This window comes from Vespula pensylvanica, chromosome 7 (assembly GCF_014466175.1).
Source record: "Vespula pensylvanica isolate Volc-1 chromosome 7, ASM1446617v1, whole genome shotgun sequence".
Classification (NCBI taxonomy): Eukaryota; Metazoa; Arthropoda; class Insecta; order Hymenoptera; family Vespidae; genus Vespula; species Vespula pensylvanica.
The window spans coordinates 5686660-5710418 of record NC_057691.1 but is presented as its reverse complement, the minus strand read 5'-3'; the positions used below and the strand labels follow the sequence as shown (position 1 = coordinate 5710418).

General features: G+C 39.0%; 1 protein-coding gene across 23 annotated transcripts in view; it reads left to right on the top strand.

Annotated features, from left to right (window-relative positions):
• The window catches only part of LOC122630620 (forkhead box protein P1-like), a 319327-nt gene that overhangs the window by 220498 nt on the left and 75070 nt on the right, over positions 1 to 23759 (top strand). For 15 of the 23 annotated variants that reach the window (XM_043815320.1, XM_043815321.1, XR_006327530.1 and 12 more), the window contains 2 exons: positions 770 to 911; positions 3024 to 3158. In XM_043815320.1, the coding sequence (XP_043671255.1) occupies positions 903 to 911; positions 3024 to 3158 (144 nt within the window). In that variant the 5' untranslated portion in view covers positions 770 to 902. Of the gene's footprint in view, positions 1 to 108; positions 358 to 452; positions 590 to 769; positions 912 to 3023; positions 3159 to 23759 lie in introns of those variants that run through there. The other 8 variants (XM_043815317.1, XM_043815315.1, XM_043815319.1 and 5 more) reach the window with 3 other exon arrangements.

Genomic DNA, 23759 nt, shown 5'->3' with positions numbered 1-23759 from the left:
AGAGAGAGAGAGAGAGAGAGAGAGAGAGAGAGAGAAAGAGAGAGAGACGCTTGAAAGCAGGCCTGTTGGTTGGTTTCAACTATATTTGTTTATATTTACACAATAAGCAACAGCCCCGCCGGTTCGGGCTCTCTCCGTGCTCGCTATGCTTGTGCCGCATTTAGTGTTTAGTCCTCGCTACTCGCGCGGCGCGTTAACTTACGGTTCCACGTCGTTCGTCGTCTTCTTCTTCTTCGTTTTCGTGACTCCCACGATACTACGTTCTCGAGAGAAAGGGAGAGAGAGAGAGAGAGAAAGAGAGAGAGAGAGAGAGAGAGAGAGAGCGCATCATCGTCTTTTTATCGCCACGTGCTTCTTGTACGTTGTCCTTTTTCTTTCCTCTCCTCCTTTTTTTTCTTGCCTGTTTTTTTTTCTCTCTCTCTCTCTTTCTCTCTCTCTCTTTCTCTCTTTTCTTATTGCTCTTTTTTCTTTTTTTATTTTTTTTTCTCTCTAAATACTTCATACTTCATCCAACGAAATACCAACGAAGACGGACGTAAGTGCGAAGAAGAAGTCTCTGTGGTGTCACCGATGGATTTCAATTTCAAAGGTCCTTGAAAAATTCGATATATAATGTGAAAAGAAAGAGAGAGAGAGAGAGATAGAAATAAAGGTAGAGATAGAGAGGGAAAGAGAGATAGAGATAGATAGATAGATAGATAGAGAGAGAGAGAGAGAGAGAGAGAGAGAGAGAGTGAGTGCGTGAAGAGTAACGTGTGTCGATTCCAAGGAGAGAGAATCGAAAGTACCGAAAGCGTGGAAGGTGCGAAAGAAAGGGAGAAGGGGGAAGTTCCCTACTGTGCCAAGGAAGAAGAGACTTCCGGTGTGGTGTTTCGTCGCACGAGAGGAGACCCTCTCGCCGGATGTTTATCGTGAGTGTCCTTACGAGTGTTTTCTGCGTGTCTTCTTTTTCTGTTCTCTTCTATTTCATTTTTTCCTGTTTTTTTTTCTTCTTCATTTCTCTTCTGTTTTCTTTTTCTGTTTTTTTTTCTTCTTCTTCTGCTCTTCCTTTTCTCTCTCTTTCTTTCTTTTACACTTTCTTTTTCATATCCAAAACGCCTCTTCCTTCCTTGATCTTCCAGTCGAAAAAAAGAGAGGAAGAGAGAGAGAGAGAGAGAGAGAGAGAGAGAAGGAAGAAAGATGCAAAATTTAACAACTTAGAATAAACGAATTATTATTTTCAATGAAAGTTATTTTTCCTTGCAATACAAAAAAACACCGAGAATATCTTTTATTCCAGCTCGAACGAGTTCACATACCATACACCGTTAACTTAGTCACTTGCCTTCCAAAAGGGGGCCAACGATATGTACTTTTTTTATCACCTAAGGATCCTACAGAGATTACGTGTTATTTATCAAACCGTTGCCGTTCGTACTTACATGCAAGAACTTATCGTTCGACTCTTTTTCGTTCTTTTCTCTCTCTTTCTCTCTCTCTCTCTCTCTCTCTCTCTCTCTCTCTTTCCTTTTTCTCGTTGACTTAAAAAGTTTAAGAGATTGCCCGATACATAGTGACTATCATTATGCGTATAATATTTAAGAATTATCACGCCATAAATTTATTCAGCTTTTTTTTCGAAGAAATGCTTTCGAATTTATAGGAAACAAGAGAACCCACTTAATTTCAAGCAATTCCGCAATGGGATAACTTCTCTATCTTTTTTTCTCTCTTTCTCTCTCTCTCTCTCTCTCTCTCTTTTTCTTTCTCTCTCTTTCCCTCTCTCCATCTCTCTTTCTGGTTTTTCGCGCGCGCCTATCGCTCGTGCTCGCCACGTGAAACTACCGATCGATTCGCCTTCGATGCGTAATCGTTCCCAGAGAGGGGAACTTCGGAATTATTATTAGAAAGCCGTAACCGCACGCGAAACATTGTTACTTTTGCGCGCGGCGAGTGTGCGTCGAATCACGTGCGTCACGCTACAATCTATAATCGGTTGCTCGTTTGCGATCAAGGCAAAACCGGTCTTTCGATTTTCGACGATCATCGCGATTGATCGCATTCGAGATGAAAATGATATTATATAGACACTATTCTTCGTATAATAATTATGCTAATCAAGATATCTGTCATACTAAATATATATATATATATATATATAACGTGGTCCTTTTAATCCTAACGCGACAAAAATAATTTATTATTTCTATTTTATCGTTATATTTTAATATTTATTGCTTCTTACTCATATCAAATATTAATTATATGAATTTATGTATGACTCGTAATAATCTGATGGAATATGAAATATTTGACTTCTCTGTGGTTTATGCATATAAATATATATATACACACACACACACACACACACACACACACATCCGTCAATTTCTAAGCAAAATTGCCAATTTATCGATCGGAGGAAAATTTTTCCATTGGAAATTGTCCTTAGAATGATTTAGAACGAACGATTTTATCGAATATTCATTACAATATTTTCGCTCTCTATCTTTCTCTCTCCTCCCCTCTCTTTCTCCCTATATCGAGCAATATTCTATATGTTTGATTTTCACAGATGCGTATAGGTATGAGATATGTTTATGAAATATAATTAATTAATTTTTAGCTTGAAAAACTGCTTAGTCTTTTTTGCAATTTCGTTTTTATCCTTACAACGATACTCGCATAATTTCGTTCAACGAATTAATTTACTCCTTTCTCTCTCTATTTCTCTCTCTCTCTCTCTCTCTCTCTCTCTCTCTCTCACTCTCTCACTCAGTCACTCATCTTCGTAGAGACACAACAATAACGCGAGCCATAGTTGTTTTCACATCATGTTTATTAACGAGGAGCATCGCGTTGCATCAACGTTCGTTCACGTATATACACGGACTGGACATACATCTATTTATACGTACATACCTATAATGCATATGTATATTAAACGCGGTATATTTCGCGAACCTTTGTAATCGCATTTCGTTTCTCCAACTTTACAATCGTATTACCGATATATTTCGACGTAAAGACGATCGTAATTTCAGGACGATGGCATAATGGATCATGACACAGACGGAGACGGTGCGATCAACTTGTCCACGTCGCAGCGACCCTCCGCCGCTACAACCCCCAATGGTGACATCCCTGGTTACGGTCAGGATCAACAGGACAACGATCAGGTAAGAGTCACACACCACGAAGGAAGAAACGTTCGTCGACGTTCGACAAATTTTTTCATCAATTTCGTCTTCGTCGCACGTTGCAAATTTATTAATAAAAAAAAAAAAAAAGAGAGAAAAAAAATATCGCTATATTATCGAAGTAATAATTGTATTCGCGTTTATTGCATCGAGAGACTTCGTTGCACTTTCAGAAAAGAATTTTTTGTTTAGATTGTTCTACTACCGTGCGAAGCTCTCTTGAAAATATTATAGCCTCCTAAATAATTTAATTCTTCGTTCGTCGTCTCCCGTCCGACATCAAAGAGCAATTCACTGTCTCTCTCTCTCTCTCTCTCTCTTTCTCTCTCTCTCTCTCTCTCTCTACATATATATATGTGTATATATATATATATATGTATATATATATGACTGACTGTCTCTCTTCTTCTTTCATACGCACGCATATGTTTCTCCTCGTTCTCCTCTTTCCGTTGTAACCGTGGGTTCTCTACATACGGTAGAACAGCAGACGGAGGACAAGTTAAACGATCTATTTCGAAGTTGCTCTTCCGTGAGTCATCACCGAGATACGCGGATTCTCTAAACACGTCGTTTCGTTGAATTTTGTTGACGTCTAACGTTACTTCGTACTACCAGAATGAAGATTATATCCCGATCGATTTCTTTAAAACCAACAATTTTTACGAGCGAAACCTTTTTCAAAAGAAACTACTCGTACATACATACATACATACATACATACATATATATATATGTATTATACACGATAGAAAAGAAACACGAGGTACTTATAACTTTTCTTTCTTGAAATGGAAAAAAGGGGAAATTGAACGATCACCAGCATCGCGGGACTGTGTAATCTTTACTAGAAAAGAACGAGAAAGAAAAAGAAAAAAAGAGAGAAAGAAAAACGGAAAATAAACCGATTCTTCGACCTTAAAAAGCGAAGTTTCCGCGGTACGAGCTTCGTACCTCGAGATGTAGTAGGCGATACTTTTGAAGCGTTTGACACCCAGCCACCATAAAATCGAGCCCCCTGATTTCAAATTCAATTCAAAATCCCGCGCTTGGTGTTGCCTCCGAGTGGAAAAGGGAGAAAGAAATAGAGAAAGAGCGAGAGAGAAAGAGAAAGTGAAACGCAATATACCACTACGCTCTCCGTGGCAAGTGCCGGCGAGGGAAACAAATGTTTTATGGCCCTTAAAGCGGCCTTTTTCGGTTTCGTTCTCGAAGAAAAGGGAATGATAGGGTCATATAGGCTACAGGTCTATTCTACATATACCTATATATACACAATATATTTATATATTTATATATTTATATATATATTTATATTTATATATACTCACGCATCTATTTACAAGTATCTATAAAAATAGATTATTCCTTTCCTCTTCTTTCTTTCAAATTTACGCCTATCTTACAACAGCATGTGCCACTATACACTCTCTTTTATTATTTGATATGTTTATACGTACACATACGTATACAAACTCATACATTCGTTCTTTCGTTTTTTCGTTCGTTCTTTGGTTCGTTCGTTCGCGTTCGTTCTCATTCGTTCGCGTTCGTTCGTAGATAGCGGCCGAATATCAAGTTCACGTGACGCAGCGCGTAAATAGGTGTGTACTTACACGACTATGTGAATTACACGTGCGACACGTACATCTGCTCGTTTGTTGGTTAAGTGTAAACAGAGATTCGCTTATCGCTGCTCCGACACGTCGCATAGAACGTACACGCGCTGATGTTGGAGTCTCCAAAGTCTCTCTTTCTCTCTCCTTTACTCTTTCTGTCTGTTTCTTTCTCTCTCTCTCTTTCTCTACATACCTACCTACCTATCATTTTGGGATTTATACGAAAAAAAAAAAAAAACAAGCTCTATAACTAGAACATTTTCTTTATTACGAAACTTTATTCGATGCATTTAACGTATCTTACGTCGTTATGTTAGTTTCCTATCAACGACGGAAATCCAGATAATCTATGATTTTTATTTCGCGTGAATTCTAGGAGGATTCGAGTCTCCTCTATTAGAGAGTCAAATTTCATCGATCGATAACCGCTCTAATTTGTGGTTAGAACACCAGAATGCCGAACTTTCCAGCCACGACATCGAAAACGACTAGGAGGCACGACCACACTTGACCTTTTTGGACATCCTCCTCCATCTCTCTCTCTCTCTCTCTCTTTCTTTCTCAGACTTGATCGATTCTTTACGTCGATTCGAGAAACTCGCTGATCTTCGATCGTTCGCTTCTATTCTACTATATGTACCGCTAAATGGCTTTCGATTATTCTATGAGAAGTTATGTGTCTAATAGCGTCTTGAAACTTACCTTTCTCTCATTCACTCTCTCTCTCTCTTCCTCTCCCTCTTGAAACTTCTTCATTCTCACGTTGTTAATAATTAATTGCCGTTGAATAATATTAAAGTACGTATCGTTTACGTTAACCTTCTTGACGTATATAAGGTAGACTTGTAAATTGTTAGGTGTGACCAAACTTCGCATTTCTAGAGGGAGAACGACGGTGTTAGAAAGGCAGAGAGAATTAAACTACGCTTGTCGCGAGCACTCGACTGAGATAGCGGGCTGCCTTCGGTCGACTGAAAATCGTGTTCAAGATCAAACTTACCATAGGTTAACAATGTTTATAATTTAAGGACTTGTAGAAACATAAATAAAGAGAAAGAGAGAGAGAGGGAGAAACAAGAAGAGATAATAATAATCAAAACCGAGCACAGAGGTCAAAAGGGATCTTAAGATATATACACGTTAGTAAAGATCAAACAGTCAATGTCGACATCAACGTAATCCAGGATGAATCTCTGCGTCTCTGTTTCGTGGTTTTCGGGATATCTCAAGTTAATATTCACACACTAACATTCGATCGATCCTCAACCTTCGATCTACTTGGACATACCATCGAAGTTTACGACAATCAATCGTTAATGATTCCTCCAAGAAGTGCTACATATATGTGTATATATATATATATACGAATTATACACATATATATACACGAAATGAAGAATATCCACGGAGATAGACGTTCAGAGAAAATCGTGATTTCCGTTCATTGACCCAATTTTCGAGAGTAATTCGAATTTTCACAAATTCCGTATTCAATTTCTATGATTTGTTTATAAACATATTATATACCATTTCGTTATAGGAAGATATACATAATTTTCATATAGAAACATATATAATACGAAATGTAATAGTACGATGAGAATATAATATATCATAAACATGTGTTATGTATCGGTCTGATATCAATCTATTTCGTTAGGGAATCGATAGATAATAAATAGATAACAGTTTGTTGTTATTATTGATATATACGAGGAAATTTATCTCGTATTCCTTTCACATGTACGAACAAAGAGAGAGGAAATAAATATACAAAAAAAGAAAAACTTAAATTCGTCGTGATCGTGAAAGGGAAGGAGAAAGAGAGAGAGAGAGAGAGAGAGAGAGAGAGAGAGAGAGAGAGAGAGAGAGAGAGAAAGAGACAAACGAATTTTCACCTTCTATCCCCTCTATACCAAATCCCTCCTTCAAATCGCAAATTGCGGATAGAGGCTGTCCTTTCCAATCAAGCCACCCCAGACTTTCTTTACCACCCCCGGTCCGTACTCGATTCTTCTTTTCTTTCATCCATTCGTTTCGTTGTACTTTTCTAACCCCCTCCTCCTTCAATTCACGATTTCTCTCTCTCTTTCCATCTTCTTCTTTCACAAGCACAGCTTATATAGTTAGATTGCACAAGACCGATCCGCATCCAAAAGAGCGAGAAAGAGAGAGAGAAAGGGAAGAGTCGTAACTTTTACGTAGCCCGCGCTACGCTTCGCTATGAATATCGATGCCGGGGAGAGTTTTAAGGAGAATTCGCTTTTCTGTAATTGAAAGAATTTTTGTCGTGCTGAGCCAGCTGGCCTGAGCATAAAAGGTCTCGAATCCGAACGCGCGTACTTTCTATCTATCTATCTACTTCCCTTTCTCTCACACGTACGTTCGTAGTGACTCTGTGTGTTCCAGAGGAAAATTTTTCGAAGGGATATCGTGTCGGTGACGAGGATTTTAATAAATTACCGAAACTCCGACTAGCTTTTCCTCTCTCTCTCTCTCTCGTCTTTTTTCTACCCTCTCTTCTTCCCTTCTTTCGTAATTCAGTACTACAATTCTTTCCTATGCCGAAGATACTCGTTATTCCAATCTACTACGGTGCTTAGAATAATTCTCCTTTTTAAGATCGTCTCGTGAAAATATTTTTGTAATCTTTGGTTTTTATTTCTTTATTTCTTTATTTATTTTGTTACTTTGTTACTAATTACTTATCGTTCAAAATTTACAATGCCCGTATTTAATAAACGAACGAGCGAAAATTCGTATTCGAATATTGTGCGAGTTGTATTGTGTGCGTTGCTTGGAATCACTTTACATTGGCATTCACGAGAAAGACAGAGAGAAAGAAAGAAAGAAAGAGAAAGTAACAGAGAGAGAGAGAGAGAGAGAATAATCAGTTCTTATCTAATTGACAAACAGTTACAGGGAGGAATTTTAGATCTCACGAAAGCATGGAAAAGCAGCGAGTACTACTGTTAAGAACATTAGCACGGTAAAGTCTTTGTAGAAGACACATCGCGTCTGATTTCCGACAGTTAGCAGAAGTCGGAAATTCATGAGTACCACAACAGAATGAAGTCTCTCTTTCTCTGTCTCTCTCCCTCTTTCTCTCGTGTTCTCATTCTCGTTCTCTGTTCTCCATCTCTCTCACTCGTTCACCGTCTTCGAAGTCCCGGTTTTATCTACATTATTAACCGGTCGAAACCTCACGGCTGTGTACTTAAATCCAATCTAGAAATCCCACCCTTCTAGTCTCCCACCTTTGCTACCCTCGAGGGGCTCTAAGGTCGACGGAGACTGGCAAGGGCGATTGCGCTCTATTATTCACGCGCCTGCTTCGTGTCGTCGAATGATACCTGAGAAAATACACAACATCCGTACAATTTCATTCTCAGAGCCTTTCGAACATTCATCGTTTCGTTCATTCGCAAATTTATTCTTCGATGTGTAGATACGTACACGTTTTACGAATAGATTTTTCGATATTTCTCTCTCTCTCTCTCTCTCTCTCTCCCTCTCCCTTTCTCTTTGTTTCGATTCGTTTGTTCGTTTAATTAACACGGACGTCTTATATTCGTATGTTCCTCTCGTAGTAGAATATAATTTCGTAATTACCTGTAAAAAAAAAAATAATCGAAAAAAAGTATAACAATATAATGTAACTTAATAATAATATAAATGTAATAATAATAATAATAATAATAATAATATGATTTAACTTTAGTTATTGAAAAAATTATTTAGTATCGCGTCAATTCGCGAATAGGTGATATGGATATCCAAAAAAGAACTAATTAGGTTGACTATTCGGAAAGTCGTCTTTGTGTTTCGTTTTTCAACTAATTGCCAAATCACCGAAGTATTATACTAAGAATCTCATCGAGACGCATCTAGTTAAAACAATATTAAGAGCGATCCTTGCGAATGTCTGAGAGAAAACGATCCATTCGATTGGCGATTCGCCAAAGATATCTCAGGAAAGATTCTCCTTTTTTTTCTTTCTTTTCTTTTTTTCTTCTTGCTCTTCTTCTTCTCTTCTTTGGCGGTAGCCCGATTAACGCGCCAAAACGAGTGGTCTCTTATTTATTCGCCAGTTAAGTAATATTAATCGTAGAAGCAAGATATCCTGATGTACCAACGAGACTACGATCATTTATAAGAGATACAGATTCGATTATTCATACTCTTTGTCTACGGGCGAAAACGTGCGGACGCTCATTATTCTTTTGCACCTGCCTAACGCTCTTTATAACGTACTAAAAATATTATTATTTCATTCGTCGTTGGATGAAAATAATTGGACAATGTTAGCACCGATTCCGGGAGTAGCCACCGCCGTTGATCGATTTACAGTGGTTGATAAAACTACGAATTTTCCACGAGCACCTGAAACAACTCAGCGGGATCGTTGCGATCGGACGTTTTACCTTCGTATCATAAACATTATGAAATGTAGTTGATATCTGTTATACCCCCATCGAACAGGACTTTTATTTTTCTGTCATATATATCGTAACATGCTCGTTGCCGTCGTAACCGATGGTATTTCATATCGTAGGGTTAACGTCTAATAATACGGTATAGTTATACACGTACGTGCTTCCAGTAGAACAATAAAATATCTTTGAACGTAACGATCGTCGAAATACGATCGTACATTCGAGAAGAAGACTGAAGAGTTTGCGAAGAAACGCGACTACGTCAGACCCGAGAGCCACTTTATTTGTTCGATAAAGTCAACGACGTACGCTTTGTCACGTTCCATGCGATACCATCGTCATTATCGTTATTATAACAATAACAAATTGATACTACTATTACGTTCTATCTTATGTCCTTGTCAATTTATTACCGATACTGCGTTATTGTTTTTCTTTTTTTATTTCAAAACTACAAGACAAACAAGTTATTAGTCGTACGACGATTCAACACGAGTTTGTATTCACCGACAATAATCTTATGTTTTTCTTTTTGCCAACTACGAAAAATATGACGGTTATTAAATTTTCATTAACAAGGATGTATTTGTATACTAATAGGACAAGAAACATCCATTCATATACGTTGGAATATTTTCAGTCTACATAGGAACGTCGAACCAACAACGTCGTTGTCGATCCTCTCTCTCTCTCTCTCTCTCTTTCTCTCTCTCTCTCTCTCTCTCTCTCTCTCTTATCCTCTTTTAGTCTTCGTCCCTTAGCAGAACGAACGTCTGTTCGCAGAGACGCGCGTATCGCGGATTAGAAGAAAGGAATCCTCGGACCGAGGGTTTTCCAAGGACACCGTGCTTGAGACAGTGAAACTTAATTAAAAGCACGCGCGATGATTATTTGCAGAGCCGCCGTTCACCGTTTATTTTGGAAATTGCGTTCCCCGCGGGCCGCTTTCTCGCGAGTGTTTTGAAGCGTCGGAAATCTTTCTCTCTCTCTCTCTCTCTCTCTCTCTTTCTTTCCCTCCATTCAACAAAGAGAAAAGGAGTGAAGGTGGAAAGGGCTATGGAGAAAGGGGAGAAGAATTCTGGAAGGAATACGAGCACTCGAAGAAAGAAAAGGACAGAGAGAAAGAGCACGAAAGAAAGAGAAGGAGAGAGAGAGAGGGAGAGACAGTAAAAAGTGAAAATAATTCTACTCTACTCGATAACCAAATAACAATAACTAAGAAGAAAAACATTTCGTTAAAGGCACCGACTCGATTTGCGAGAAAGAGAGAGAGAGAGAGAGAGAGAGAGAGAGAGAGAGAGAGAGAGAGACTGCGTAATAAATGTCGCATTCAATCGTCGGCTATTTTCTGCCGTGTGTTAGCGCGCACGTTGCTTCCTCTTTTTCCTTGATTTAGCGAGAATAGCTCTGTTGCGTGCGTTCGTGTTCGTACGTATGTTCCTCTCTTTAAAACAGGAATTTCAAACAGGAGGGAGAGAAAAGAACATTTTCTTCTTTTTCGTGTACTCTCCTCACCCTCTTTCTTTCCCTCTCTCTCTCTCTCTCTCTCTCTCTCTCTCTCTCTCTCTCTCTCTCTCTCTCTCTTTCTCTCTCCCTCCCACTTGCGACGCCGACCTCAACAACTTTTCTCTTCGTGTCATTAAAATTCTCACGTTTTTTTAATAAACGTCGAACGTTATTACGAAATAAGGGGAAAGAAAAATTGTTTAGCGATTTCGATTGGTTCTTTGTCAAGTATTTTCGAGAGGAGAGAATAAACGATAGGAGAAGAGAAGTGAAGGAGGAACGTCGGAGAAAAAGAAAGAAAAAAAAGGGAGGAAGAGGGGGAGAAGGAAGGCTTCGACCTTTTAGCGGCGAGCATCGATATGAAAATGCTAATATTGAGTCGAGAAGCAACGTAAAAAGATCGTCCGTCTACTATACTTGTATGTATTTATATATATATATATATATATATATATATATATATATATATACATAGACGTGTGTGTGGTGTGTATTTGTGCACGCGTGCATTTGTACGTGTATGTGACCGTTAAGCACTCGTAGGACGAAGGGTTGACAAGCCGCTTCTGAGGTCAGCCGTGGAAGGAAGGAAGAGGAGGAGGAGTGGGAGAAGTAGTAGCAGCCAAAGTAGGAGAGGGAGGACGGTGTGAAAGAGAACACGTGCATTTTGGGGTAGAGTCGTGTGTAAATGTATGCGTGCGTGCATGTGCAAGTTGGATCACCGTGAAACCGATGGGAAAACGAAGGAAGGGAGACGAAGAAAGAGTATGTTACGTGGACGTAGTTTAGAGGAGATAGACAGAGATAGAGAAATAGAGAGAAATAGAGAGAAAGAGAAAGAGAGACAAGAAGGGTGGGGGTAAGGTGCAGGGTGTTTCGGTGAGAGAGTGCGAGAGAGTCAAGGATAAGGGGTGGGGTGGGATGGGTGGGAAGTTGGCGGGGACGAAGCGTCGGCTAGAATAAACACATAGATGTTTTCTTTGTTCCTCTAAACTAAACAACCAACGAGGAATCTAAACAGAGGCCAGAACCCAAATTCAATTTGGTCGCCGCCTCCTCCGTCTCTACCTTCGGCTGTTTTACGAGCGAAAGGTACCTCTCCCCCCGCCTCCCCCCATCCTACTTTCTGCCGATCGCCTATCCTCCCCTACCAACCTCGAACTTCTCCCCCCCCTTCAACCACCCACCTCCCCAATACCACTTATCCTCTCTCTGTACTTTAACATGGCACCTCTCGTTTCTTGCATGTATGTGGTATACTTAACGACGAAACCGAATTGACATTCTTTTCGTCGTTTAACATTCGCGTTACGATTTGGTTTCTTTGGCTCGCATACGTGACCGTAAACGCTTTGGGAATTTCTCGAACGAAATTATGGGAAAGCGTCGATAGATAATTTCGTTGATTTCTTATGGGGAAACGTCGATACGATCGTTTAAGATTGTTATTAATTGTAAAGAATATTGATCGGGGAGGAAGTTATTAATCCGATGGATTAATTTTTGTTTCGTTTGCTTTTTCTTTTCTTTTTTTTTTTATTTTATTTTATTTTTTGTTCTTTTTTTCGCCCTGGTTGTCTCGATATCAATATTGATTTTAAGACTGACCGAAAACGAAGCATCGAATGATAAGAAAAGAAGGAAAGGCGTATTATCGTTTTTACAAGGAACGTTTTCTAGACCGATCGACGATATCACGAGAGTTTGCATAATTCCACGGAAATGCGTCCTGTTATTGTTGTCGGTAGCTCGAGAAGTTTAGAGAAGGCGTCACGTTGCGATGCAAATAATCGAATTCGACACAGCAAGGTTTCTCTCTTCGCGATGATCGTGAATACTATCGTTTTCTAGATTATTTATATCTTCGTTGTTCTGTGTGTGTATGTGCAAGAAGGTAAGAAAGAATCATCGATTTTGAATTGTTTTGCTAATTTCTCAATTTGTTTCTCGTAATGTCACGTTGCCAGAGAAATGTATTTACCATTTATGAAAGAGTCGATTAGAAACGAACGAGGAGGTATAGCGATTAAGAAAAAATATTAAAAGAGTAAAATAGGAAAAAGATAAAAAAATAATAAAATAAAGAAAAGGGAGAGGAAGAACGTGCAATGTCATCGCTTAATTATTCTAAAATTAACAACAATAAAATAACGTATATACGCTTGAACTAAATATTATAGATAGATGCAATAATCTAAATTGTTGTAGGTAATTGTCCAATTATTAAGAATCTAACGAGTCAACAATTATAACAGTTGTTCCGAACTGATACGATAAATACGATAAGACTGTCGAATAATTACAATACCTGCACACATGATATATATATATATATATATATATATATACACATATATACATATTTTAAAGAAAAGTTTAATTTCAACAAAGTTTGATTACAATAATATTCTTGATTAACATCTTGTCAAATTTTTGGAAAATTATATTTGATGATATCAAAGATCAACATAATCGTTGGTATCGTCTCTCTCCTTCTCACACTCTCGAAATGATTCGATAAGAACGAGTTCCGAAGGTAAAATGATTTTTTCGAGTCGAGTCGATCTAAGAAGGAGATAGAGAACGAAGTGGAGGAGGAGAAGGAGGAGAAGGAGGAGATCGTGTTGTCCGATTGATGTCTGCCGTGTGAAATACGAACGCGGAACACAGCGTCGGTGTTCCATCACGTACTTGATTATCGGGCCAACGGGCAGACGCTCTACGTGCAAGAGATATATATCCCGGTACGTAAATACACGGCGTACGCCGTGCGCCCGGAAAGAAAATATAACAACGAAGCAAAAGTCTATTAGGATTTTCATTTCTTGAATAAATAAAACTCGTTGGATCGTTTAATACGAAGAGGAGGAGAGGAGCCGGCGCCGTGCATGCGCTTAATCCCGTACCTCATCCTCTTCTTCCTCCTCATCCTCATCCTCATCCTCATCCTCTTTCTCTTTCTCTTTCTCTTTCTCTTTGGGACTCCCTCTTCGTCGACAGTGCGTTGTCTATGCGAGAAAAGGCGCGCGCGCACATACACACACACACACACACATATACACACTAGAATCACTCTCGCGCTCGTCATACTTCCTAAGCGAATTTGATTCACCGCGGTGAATTGAGACTTTTCGCTTCTCGTTTGAAATCTAAATATCCTTTCGTATTTCGATTTCGAAGAGCATCCTACCCTCGAATGATCTTCAAATTTCGAATGATTCTTCATTTTTGAGTTAGCTTGTTGGATGTAGATGTAGATGCACGAGGGAAGGGATAGCGAAGTGAAGTTCAAAAGATAAATTGATAAAAACGTTTGAGAAAGAAATGAAGATGGGAGATTAGAACCTGGTAAAATGGGAATCACGAATCAAAAAAAATATCTTGGTCTCTTTCTTGTTGAAGAGAGAGATAGATAGGTAGATAGATAGGTAGGTAGGATGCTTGCTTGTTTCCTTGCTTGCGTGCTTGTTACTGTATAGGTCCCTCTCATCCCTTACGCGAAATAAATGCGTATATCCTCCGTCCTACGTTTATAATAATCCCTTCTGGTTAATCTGCTTCAACGTAGCCTGCAGCGAACGGAAGGAGAGGAGAGAGAAGAGAGAAAGAGAAAGAGAGAGAGAGAGAAAGAGTATGTAGCCGATGAATCTCGTACAGTAACCCCTCTCCTGGAGAATCTCCAACGTAGAGGAAAGTAACAGCTTTTATATATATATGTATGTATGTATGTATGTATGTATATATTTCTCTCTCTTTCTACTTTGGTAGACACTTCATATATAAAGCCACTTCTTCGTCCTTCTCTATGTTTTTCTCTTTCTTTCTTCATCCTCATGTCCCACTTGAAAAAACGAAGAAATAAGTATAGGTTGCTACTCTCGTACCACATCACAGAAAAATAGAAGCCTACTTTGTCTACTGTTCTTGCCGACAAAGTTGCGAGAGGAAACGTTTTGGATAAATGGATGATGGCTTTACGATGAATTAAAAAAAAAAAAAAAACGACAAGTGATATCATAAGTATTCTTTTTCTCTCTTCTTCTTTTTTTTTATTCCCTTTATAAGATACATCGTGAAATATAAATCGCGGATTTTTTCATTGTTAAATTTTCAAACGATCGATTAGTTCGAAGCATTTTGAATACATCAGGTTTATTCGATTTATTATCGATCAGAATCGATTTACTTGAAGGACGTATGGAAAATTTTAAATTTCGCTATCGATACATGCAAATTAATATTGGTATATTTAATCGCACATTAGGTAAACTTTACTACGATAAATAGAAAAAAATTATTTTGACTTTTTTATCGATAGACAAGATAGAGAGATCCATGTAGATTATGTATTCGCTTACATCATGATGACTTTAAAACAACGATCTTTTTTGTACTCACTTTTAATATAAATAATGTTGTACGAAGTTCTACGATTCTTACGTATGTACAGTCAGTCATAAAAATGTTGAAACATTTGTGTTGACACATTGAATAATTTTCTTTAGATTAAACTGTCTTCTGGATTTGCGAATAAATACAGATGAATGTGTATGCTGCATGAAGTATATGAAAAATTAAGAAGGAGGAATAAAAAATGGTTCGTTGCCGTAACAGCGATAAAAGAAATATACAAAATAAACATTACTAAAAATTTCTTATCACGCGGGATGTATTAATCTATAAAATGCGTGTACGCAATTTTATCTTCGAAATTGTGTAATAAAAAATTAAAGAAATTCTGCATTCCATAATTCTTATCATTTTTTACAATAAAAAATCCTATTTTTTTTCCCTTTTTTCTCTATTGGCTTCGCAAGTAACACATTAATTTTTTTTTCTTTTAATTAACAATAAAAGAATATATATAAAATGAAAAGACATTAATCACAGGCACAAAATTATTCAACTATATATCTGTGACCGACTGTATGTATTAGCGTATGACGTTAAAGAAAAAGAAGAAAAAAAAAGAAAAAGAAAAAAATACACATCTCGAGATACGTGTATATACATACATACATACATACATACATACATACATACATACTTCTGCTTCGCAAAGAGTCAATTTCTTCGTAAATCTCTTAACCATGACATCGTGCGAAAGAGAACACGAATGCGAACGCGTATCTATACTCAGACGTGGAAACGAAGAGTGGCGTATAAAGAGGCAAGGTTTACGTCACGACTACGAAACGAGTATCGTAATTATTTGCGCGAAATACACATACACATGCACACACGGAGACATACGTAATACGTAGAGATGGTGTTTCGTATCTCAAAAACACATGATATATATATATATATATATATATATATATATAAATACATACATACATATATATGTATGTATATATAAAGAGAGAGAAAGAGATAAAGATAGAAAGAGAACGTTATTCGAGCAGCATTCGACGAAACGAAAGAAAAAGTAAACAAACTCGGCGTTCACCAAGAATAGCAAGATTTTTGATACCGACATGGGGATGCACGATAGGACATACACGTACGTTAGCAAGAAGCGAAGGATCGTCCAAAGAGTTAAGCATCGTTTGAACCTTTCAACCTTTTCTAACCGGGCTACTCTCTCTCTCTCTCTCTCTCTCCCTCTTTTTTATTCTTTCTCTCTCTCTCTCTCTCTCTCTCTCTCTCTCTCTCTCTCTCTCTCTCTCTCTCTTTTGCGTGCTCATCCTCCGTACCAAATCGACGGTCTTACGCGGAGAAACGTACAAAATAAATATAGACATGCACAAATATCCATTCGCTTGTAAAAGGGAACCCGTCAAGCCATCCAACTTCTCTCTTTTTCTCTCCTTTTCTCTCTTCATCTATCTCGCCAAAAACGAAAGGACCGAAAAACTGAGAGAGAGAGAGAGAGAGGTTACACCGTTAAAAAGAACGACAAGTAGCTCTTAATACCTCCAACTCGGCGGGCCACCGCGTCTCTATCCGTGTAAATATAGAGCGTAGACGTACATACGAACGAAAAGCGAGAGATGGTAGGGGGAGAGAGGATAGAGAGGAGCGAGGAAGAAGAGATGGAACGAACGGCTTGAAATTATAACGAGCGACCTCTTGGCTACCACTATTCGACCCCTCTACCTTTCCCTTCCTCTCTCTCTCTCTCTCTCTCTCTTTCTCAGTGTAGTAGAATGTACTATATCTATAAACAAATATATGCCTATAACGTAGTACGTGCATATCATTTCAGGAATAAGAGGAACAGGATTTCGTCCTGGGTAAAGAATGTTAAGCATTCTCCGACTCACTCTTTCTCTCTCTGTCTCTCTCTCTCTCTCTCTCTCTCTCTACCTCTCTATCTCTCTATCTCTTCTTCTCTTTCACCGAACTCGATATTTTCATCTATCCGTGTAAATGTACTTAGCGTGCGCGCGCACGGGCGGTAGTAGAGGCATTAACTACGCGAACGAGCGCGCTTTATTACGTGAATTTGGAAGTGGCGTAAGGGTGGTTTGAGAGATCGGAGACTCGAGAGTTAGCGAACGTACGAGCGAGAAAGAGAGAGAGAAAGGGAGAGAGAGAGAGAGAGAGAGAGAGTGAGAGTGAGTGAGGGAGAAAAGTGGAGGAAGGAAGGAAGCACGTCTCGCGTGCTTTAGTTCCGTAGCTCCGATGATGAAACTTTAGGGTGGGGTGATGCCGTTGGTGATGGTCGCATGGGAGGGAGTCTGAGTAGCCACTGTACTGTGTCTACTCTCTTTCTCTTACTCTCTCTCTCTCTCTCTCTCTCTCTCTCTCTCTCTAGTTATCTCTCGGAGAGAGCTGCCGCTACCTCTTCATCCTTGTAGATATGCATTTTCAACTTCCTACCTTCCTTCCTAGCCACTATCACCATCACCAGAACTACCACCCTACACACTCTCTCTCTTTCTCTTTCTCTTTCTCTTTGTCTTTCTCTTTCTCTTTTTCTCCTCTTGCTTTCTCTCGTTCCTACGTTTGGGTATGTATGCGTGGATCGCGTGGGCGTACTGTTAATTCGGTTTACGAGCGCCTATCAAGAATATAAGAGAAACGAACGAGCTGCACCGAGCACCATTTCGAAGTCCGAACCTTTTCTACGTTTTCTAGTGTATATATGTGTACGTATGTGCATATATATATATGTGTGTATTAGGGGATGAAAAGAGTTGTGAAAGAAAGACAAAAAAAAGAAAGAGAGAGAGAGAAAGCTATCCGAATGTTTCCTTTCGAACGGTTCTCAACGGTTTATCGGGCGAGGACGGACACTGGCCTGTTCACGTTATTCTCTTCCTCTTTCTCCGCCATCCTCTTGTCTTACTCTTTCTTTCTCTTTCTCTTGATTCTAGTTATCGTTAACGACTGTCGTCGCCAATATCAAGACGTGAGATCGAAGGTCGACGCTCGAGAAATCGTATCATCCTAAAAGACGCAAACCCCTTACCCTCTCTCGTCTTTCCCTCATTCTTTTTCCTTCATTTTATTTCTTCTTGCGTTTTCATTCAAGTAGTAGAAACATTTTCAATTCGTTCTTATCTTTTCTTCTTTTTTTTTTTTTTATATTTTCTATTACTGTTAATAATAATGATCTTAAATTTGCAACTGAGTGATAAGAATTATATTTATGATTGATCCATGATCGATTGGACGGAAACATTATTGCATAAAAGAAATACTTGCATTTACGTTTGATAATCAATTAAATTTGTTAAAGTCGTTGTCATAAACATAATAAATCATGATCACTTTTGTCAATATGAATATTGTTGTTACAATACGAGCGTATATTTCGATTGGCATAAAAAATTGTCACGTCCGTTCGTTCAATCGTAAGTAACAATCGAAAAGGAGAACACACACCCAGCCGTTGTATTATCGTATGATCTATGTCTACGAATAATTATAGCGCGGAAATTCCGCATGAACGTCGACTAAAACGTCCTTTACTATTTGATAGGCGGCCACGATGAAGTATTTAGCTTTTCAGGTCGTGTACGACGAGTGCCGAACGAACGAACGAACGAACGAACGAACGAACGAACGAACGAACGAACGAACGAACGTACGAACGAGCAACGAGAAGAGCGTCTGCTTTGAAGGCGAAATTATCCAATAATTCCTTAAACATTCTCGTCAGTAGTTACATCCGGTAATCGAGTTAACCCCTACGTAGAAGAGTACCGCGATATCCTCTATCCTTCGCGGCGTCTCTTCCGTCTCGATTTCGGATGGACGGACGTCCTCTTCTCTACCCTTTCTATACTTTATACACCCTACTCCTCCCCCATAACCACCACTACCACAAACCACTCGATACAACCATTTTGTTTCTTCTTATTAGCTTTCTCTATCCTTCTCATAAATATACTTTATACAAACTACTTGAAATTCTATTAATTATATTACATTAATAGAATTTGATATCATATTGACCTTTATTAATTTTTGTTAATTAATATTACATATAAAATCATTGTGTTTTGCCCGTACGACCGAAGAGAAAAAATGTATATATGTATATTTTATGTATATCAAGCGCAATGAATAATTTTGTAAGACTCATTTTATACCAGTTACAATAATAAAAGTATGTATATACGTAAGTACATACTTATGTAAGTATATTATTCATATACGGGATACGAGATCACTCGTCTAAAAAGCAAAAGTACGCTTTCTCGTGGCTGACAGCAGCAGGTATACGTCGTGGTACATATGGGTATGTGTGTGTGTGTATATATATATATATATATATATATTATATATATATGTGTATGCATATGCAGCAGGAAGGTAACTGGATATCACACCTTATGAGCGAAACAAACCGAAGAAACACCGTCGGTGATATCCGAGCGGCTCTCACGAAACGAACTCTCTTTTACTCGGAATTGTTCTCTCACCACATTTTTCTTCTTCGACTCATTCCACTCTTTGCACTTGTTTAGGGCAACTTTTAAACAGCCAAAGAATATTATTCTTCAAGAATGTTTTGTTTATATATTCGATCAATTTAAATTCGTTTCTTTTAATTTTTATTCAGACATTTTTTTTTATTATCACAATGGAAAATTCGATAAAAAAAAGAAAGAGAAGTGAAAGAAAGGAAGAAAAAGAAAGAAAGAGGGAAAAAAAGTAAGGTTTCTGAAATTTTTTTTTTACATGAATTTTGAAAGAGCACAGTCCTATTTGCTTGGCTTGCTATTCTTCGTTAACTCAGCTCTCTCTCTCTCTCTTTCTATCTTGGTGCACGTGTTGTTTATCGTACGTCACAAATCGTCGAGGCCAGCATACACAAAGCAAGCATGGTATACGCGAATGTAGGAGGTGAAGAAAGGAGGGAGAAGAGAAACGAGAGATAGAGAGAGATAGAGTGAGAAGGAGGGAGAAGTAGAGAAGAGGAAAAGAAGGAGGTGCTTAGCGTTAGACGTTAGCGCATAGACCGTGTCATCGTTTGTTCCGTGAACCTCTTTGTAAGACTCTTTTATGTTTTAGTCTAACATAAGAGTCTTATTGTTAGTTATACTCGAAGAAATACATTATTCATTAGCAGATAATTAAGCGTTTCGCATAATCGAAAACTCATGAAACAAAGTAAATAATTAAGTTAATTTTTTTTTAAACTTAGTGACACTCGAATCGTTACATGTGTACGTGTATGTATATTTACGTGTAAGATATACAATTCTAGTCATATACCCAAATTAGATCTGATCGAATCGCTATTAGATTCTATTTCTTACGCTCAACGTGATCTTTCCTTCGAATAAAATAAAACTTTTCGTTGGATAATGATGATGGAAAAGAAAAAAGAAATATAAAAAACAGAAAAAAGAAAAAAGAGAAGAGACAGAGAGAGAGAGAGAGAGAGAGAGAGAGAGAGAGAAATAAGAAGGAAAGAAAGAAAAGAGGGGCTCTCTTCTTGGGAGGACTTAAAGGATCTTAAATCCCTTTTACTTCCGTCCGAATGGCTCGTGTGAAAAGAATTAAACGATTTATCATTTCCGTCTCGAAACCGTGTCTCGATCAGGCATCTTTGTCGGTCACGACACCCAAAACTTTCAAGTACACTTTACTGCTCCAAGTTAGTGGTGCATGTATATCGGTTTCTCTGTTTCATCGTAAGAAAAGAAAATATAATATAAATGGAAGACGAAGAAGAAGAAGAAGAGAGGAAAAAGAAAAAGGGAAGAAAAAAAAAGACATTTCGAAGGAGGATGAAAATCGATCGAGCATGAAATTAATTAAGAAGGAATTCCGTTCCGTAGGAACGAACATCTAATCCGTGCAATCTCAGTGTGGCTGCTGTAATATCTCTTAATGTCCATTTTCTTTCTACGAATTCTTCGAGGGAAAGGTGACGATGGTAGCGCCAGGTAAAAGCCAAAGATGAGGACGAGGAAAGCCAGAGAAGGAAGAAGAAGATAGAGAGAAAGAAAGAGAGAAAGAGAGAGAGAGAGAGAGAGAGAGAGAGAGAGAGAGAGAAGAGTGAGCCCACTTCGTTTTGGAGACCAGACAGGAGCACTTAACTGCCCGCCTCACAATGGAGTCTTTCGCATTATAGCGTTCAGTGTCTTGAGGCCTATTCAGAGAGACTCTGGCCCATTCTTTGCCATTGTCTGTCTCCTCGCTGGTTATGGGAGCTCGCTCTAGCTTCCTCTACTTCTCTTCCACCTCCTCTTTCTTCCACTACCATGCCTTATAACTCTCTCCCGCCTCCTGCGTTACATCCCACGAGGCGTTAGCTCGAACAACTTGGAGGAGTGTAGTGAGAAAGAGAGAGAGAGAGAGAGAGAGAGAGAGAGAGAGAGAGAGAGAGAGAGAGAGAGAGAGAGAGGACTTATCCCATCGAGAGTACCAAAAGAGAGAGAGAGAGAGAGAGAGATCTTTATGCCGCCATCTAATTAGTCCCAGCATTTAACGGGACATAAATAAGTTAAACTCTATTGAATTGTTGATAACGATATAGCCGGTGCAAGCAGCGAGTTTGGTAGACGGATCCGTTTACTTCGCAATCTCTGTCTCTGTCTCTCTCTGTTTCTCTCTTTCTCTCTCTTTCTCTCTTATTCTATTTCTTTTTATGCCCCCATTTCATCCTATCCAACCCTTCCGTCAAAAGACCCACCGGCAGAATTCGCTTATCGAGGAACGTCTTCCCAGATTCTATCTTTCGAGAATCTCTCTGGAGCATTGCGATGCTTATCCACGTTAAACGATACTTCGACCTCTGGGATCATGTCTCGCGAGTATCAAAAAGGATATATCGTATGTACTTACTAACGTATACGTATATGTAAATCGACCGGTTATATATTATAATTTCAAGCATCGACTTGAGATATTAATATTTCAGTATGTCAACGATTGATTAAATAAGCAATTAAAAAAGATCATTTCTCACTTGATATATCGAGAGCATAATAATAACAATAAATAATAACAACAACAACACGGATGAGAAAATGAATAAGTTGAATGATCGATGGAATATCGGAGTATCGAGTCGATCGTTAATAAAACATCGACGAATTTGATCACGAGTGTCACTTAATTAGGAACAAGCAACAAGATGTAGTAGAGAGCGAAATAACGAGACCTTGTGCAGAGGGAGAACGTCCTCGTCCGGGAGGATTTAAGCGAAGTCAGCTTCGAAATGGCTGGGAACAGATGGCCAATCAGATATACCAAAGATTAAGGGAGGAGTAAGACGCAACCTCCGTGCTACGAGAGAAATGTGTATTAATTTTTCAAGTTTTTTAATTAGCGAATGTCTCCATTCCGCCTTTCGCCTGGGACATTTATATTAGAACGTTCTCTCTCTCTCTCTCTCTCTCTCTCTCTCTCTTTCTTTCTCTGTCCTCTTCTGGTTTCTTCTTACAGTCTGCCTCTTTCTCTCTCTCTCTCTCTCTCTCTTTCCGACGCTCTTTTATTCCCCCTCCTCTTCCTCCTCTCCCTCCCCCCTTCTACCGTCTCACTTCTCGATCTCGTCCGTCTCGTTTCTCCAGCGTTAGTTTCCAGTCTGCTTTTTTTTTTCTCTTCTTCTCTCCTTCCTCCATTTCTTCTTCCGCCCCTCCTGTATTCCTTCCTTTTTCTTCGTAGTCAAGCTTTTCTCATTTACAATTCGTTATCTCGAGATATTATCCCCGAGTAACTCCGTAACTCGTAATCGTTATCGCATAGAAACTTTGATAGTTGGAATCACGCGATATTTCGATAATAATCGATTCGATTTTATTTGTCGAAGAAGAGAAACGAAAGGAAGTAGAGGAGTGTGCGATAGCTGCGAAATCCTTTATCGCGTGTTGGAAGCGTCCGAACGAAGCGATTTGAGAATCGGAGGGTGAGTGACTTTCGAATTGGCACAGGTAACGGCACGGGGGTGCTGAGGTGAAGGGGTAGGAATCGACTCCGGCGTATTTATTGCACCGTACTTCTGATTTTCATTGGACCGATGCTTCCACCCTATGAATTCGGTTCCTAACCCCGAGTTCTCCTACCACCCACCTACCACTCCGCCCTCGTCTATCGAAACACCGTTACCTCCGACCTTTCGATACCGTATCGCGTAGGCGCACTCTCTCGCCAAACAATGAGTCCTATATAATTGCTTTTATAGCTCAGTGAACGCTAAATATTCCATACTTTTCCTTCTGCTTCATGGCTCTCTCTTTCTCTTTCCCTCTTTCTCTCTCTTTCTTTCTTTCTCTTTCTCTCTGTCTATGTCTCTGTCTCCCTCTCTCTCTCTCTCTCTCTCTCTCTCTCTCTCTCGCTTCGTATCCCCGATCGTCAGCGAGCGAAGTCAATTGAGTAAATAGAGTGCCGGCGGAATTCGCTTCGCGGAAAAGGGGTGGAAGTGGGTGGATCGGGGTGACTTTATTTTAAGACGAATCGAAGGAATACGTTGCGTCGATTCGAACGAAAGAACGGAAATGGCGTTGGGAGGGGTGGCGGCTTTTGTTTGGAGATATTTCCGTATGCTTCCTTGGACCTTGAGATAAGTGAAATCAGGGGAGTTTATAATAGAAGGGGTGAACCAATGTGTA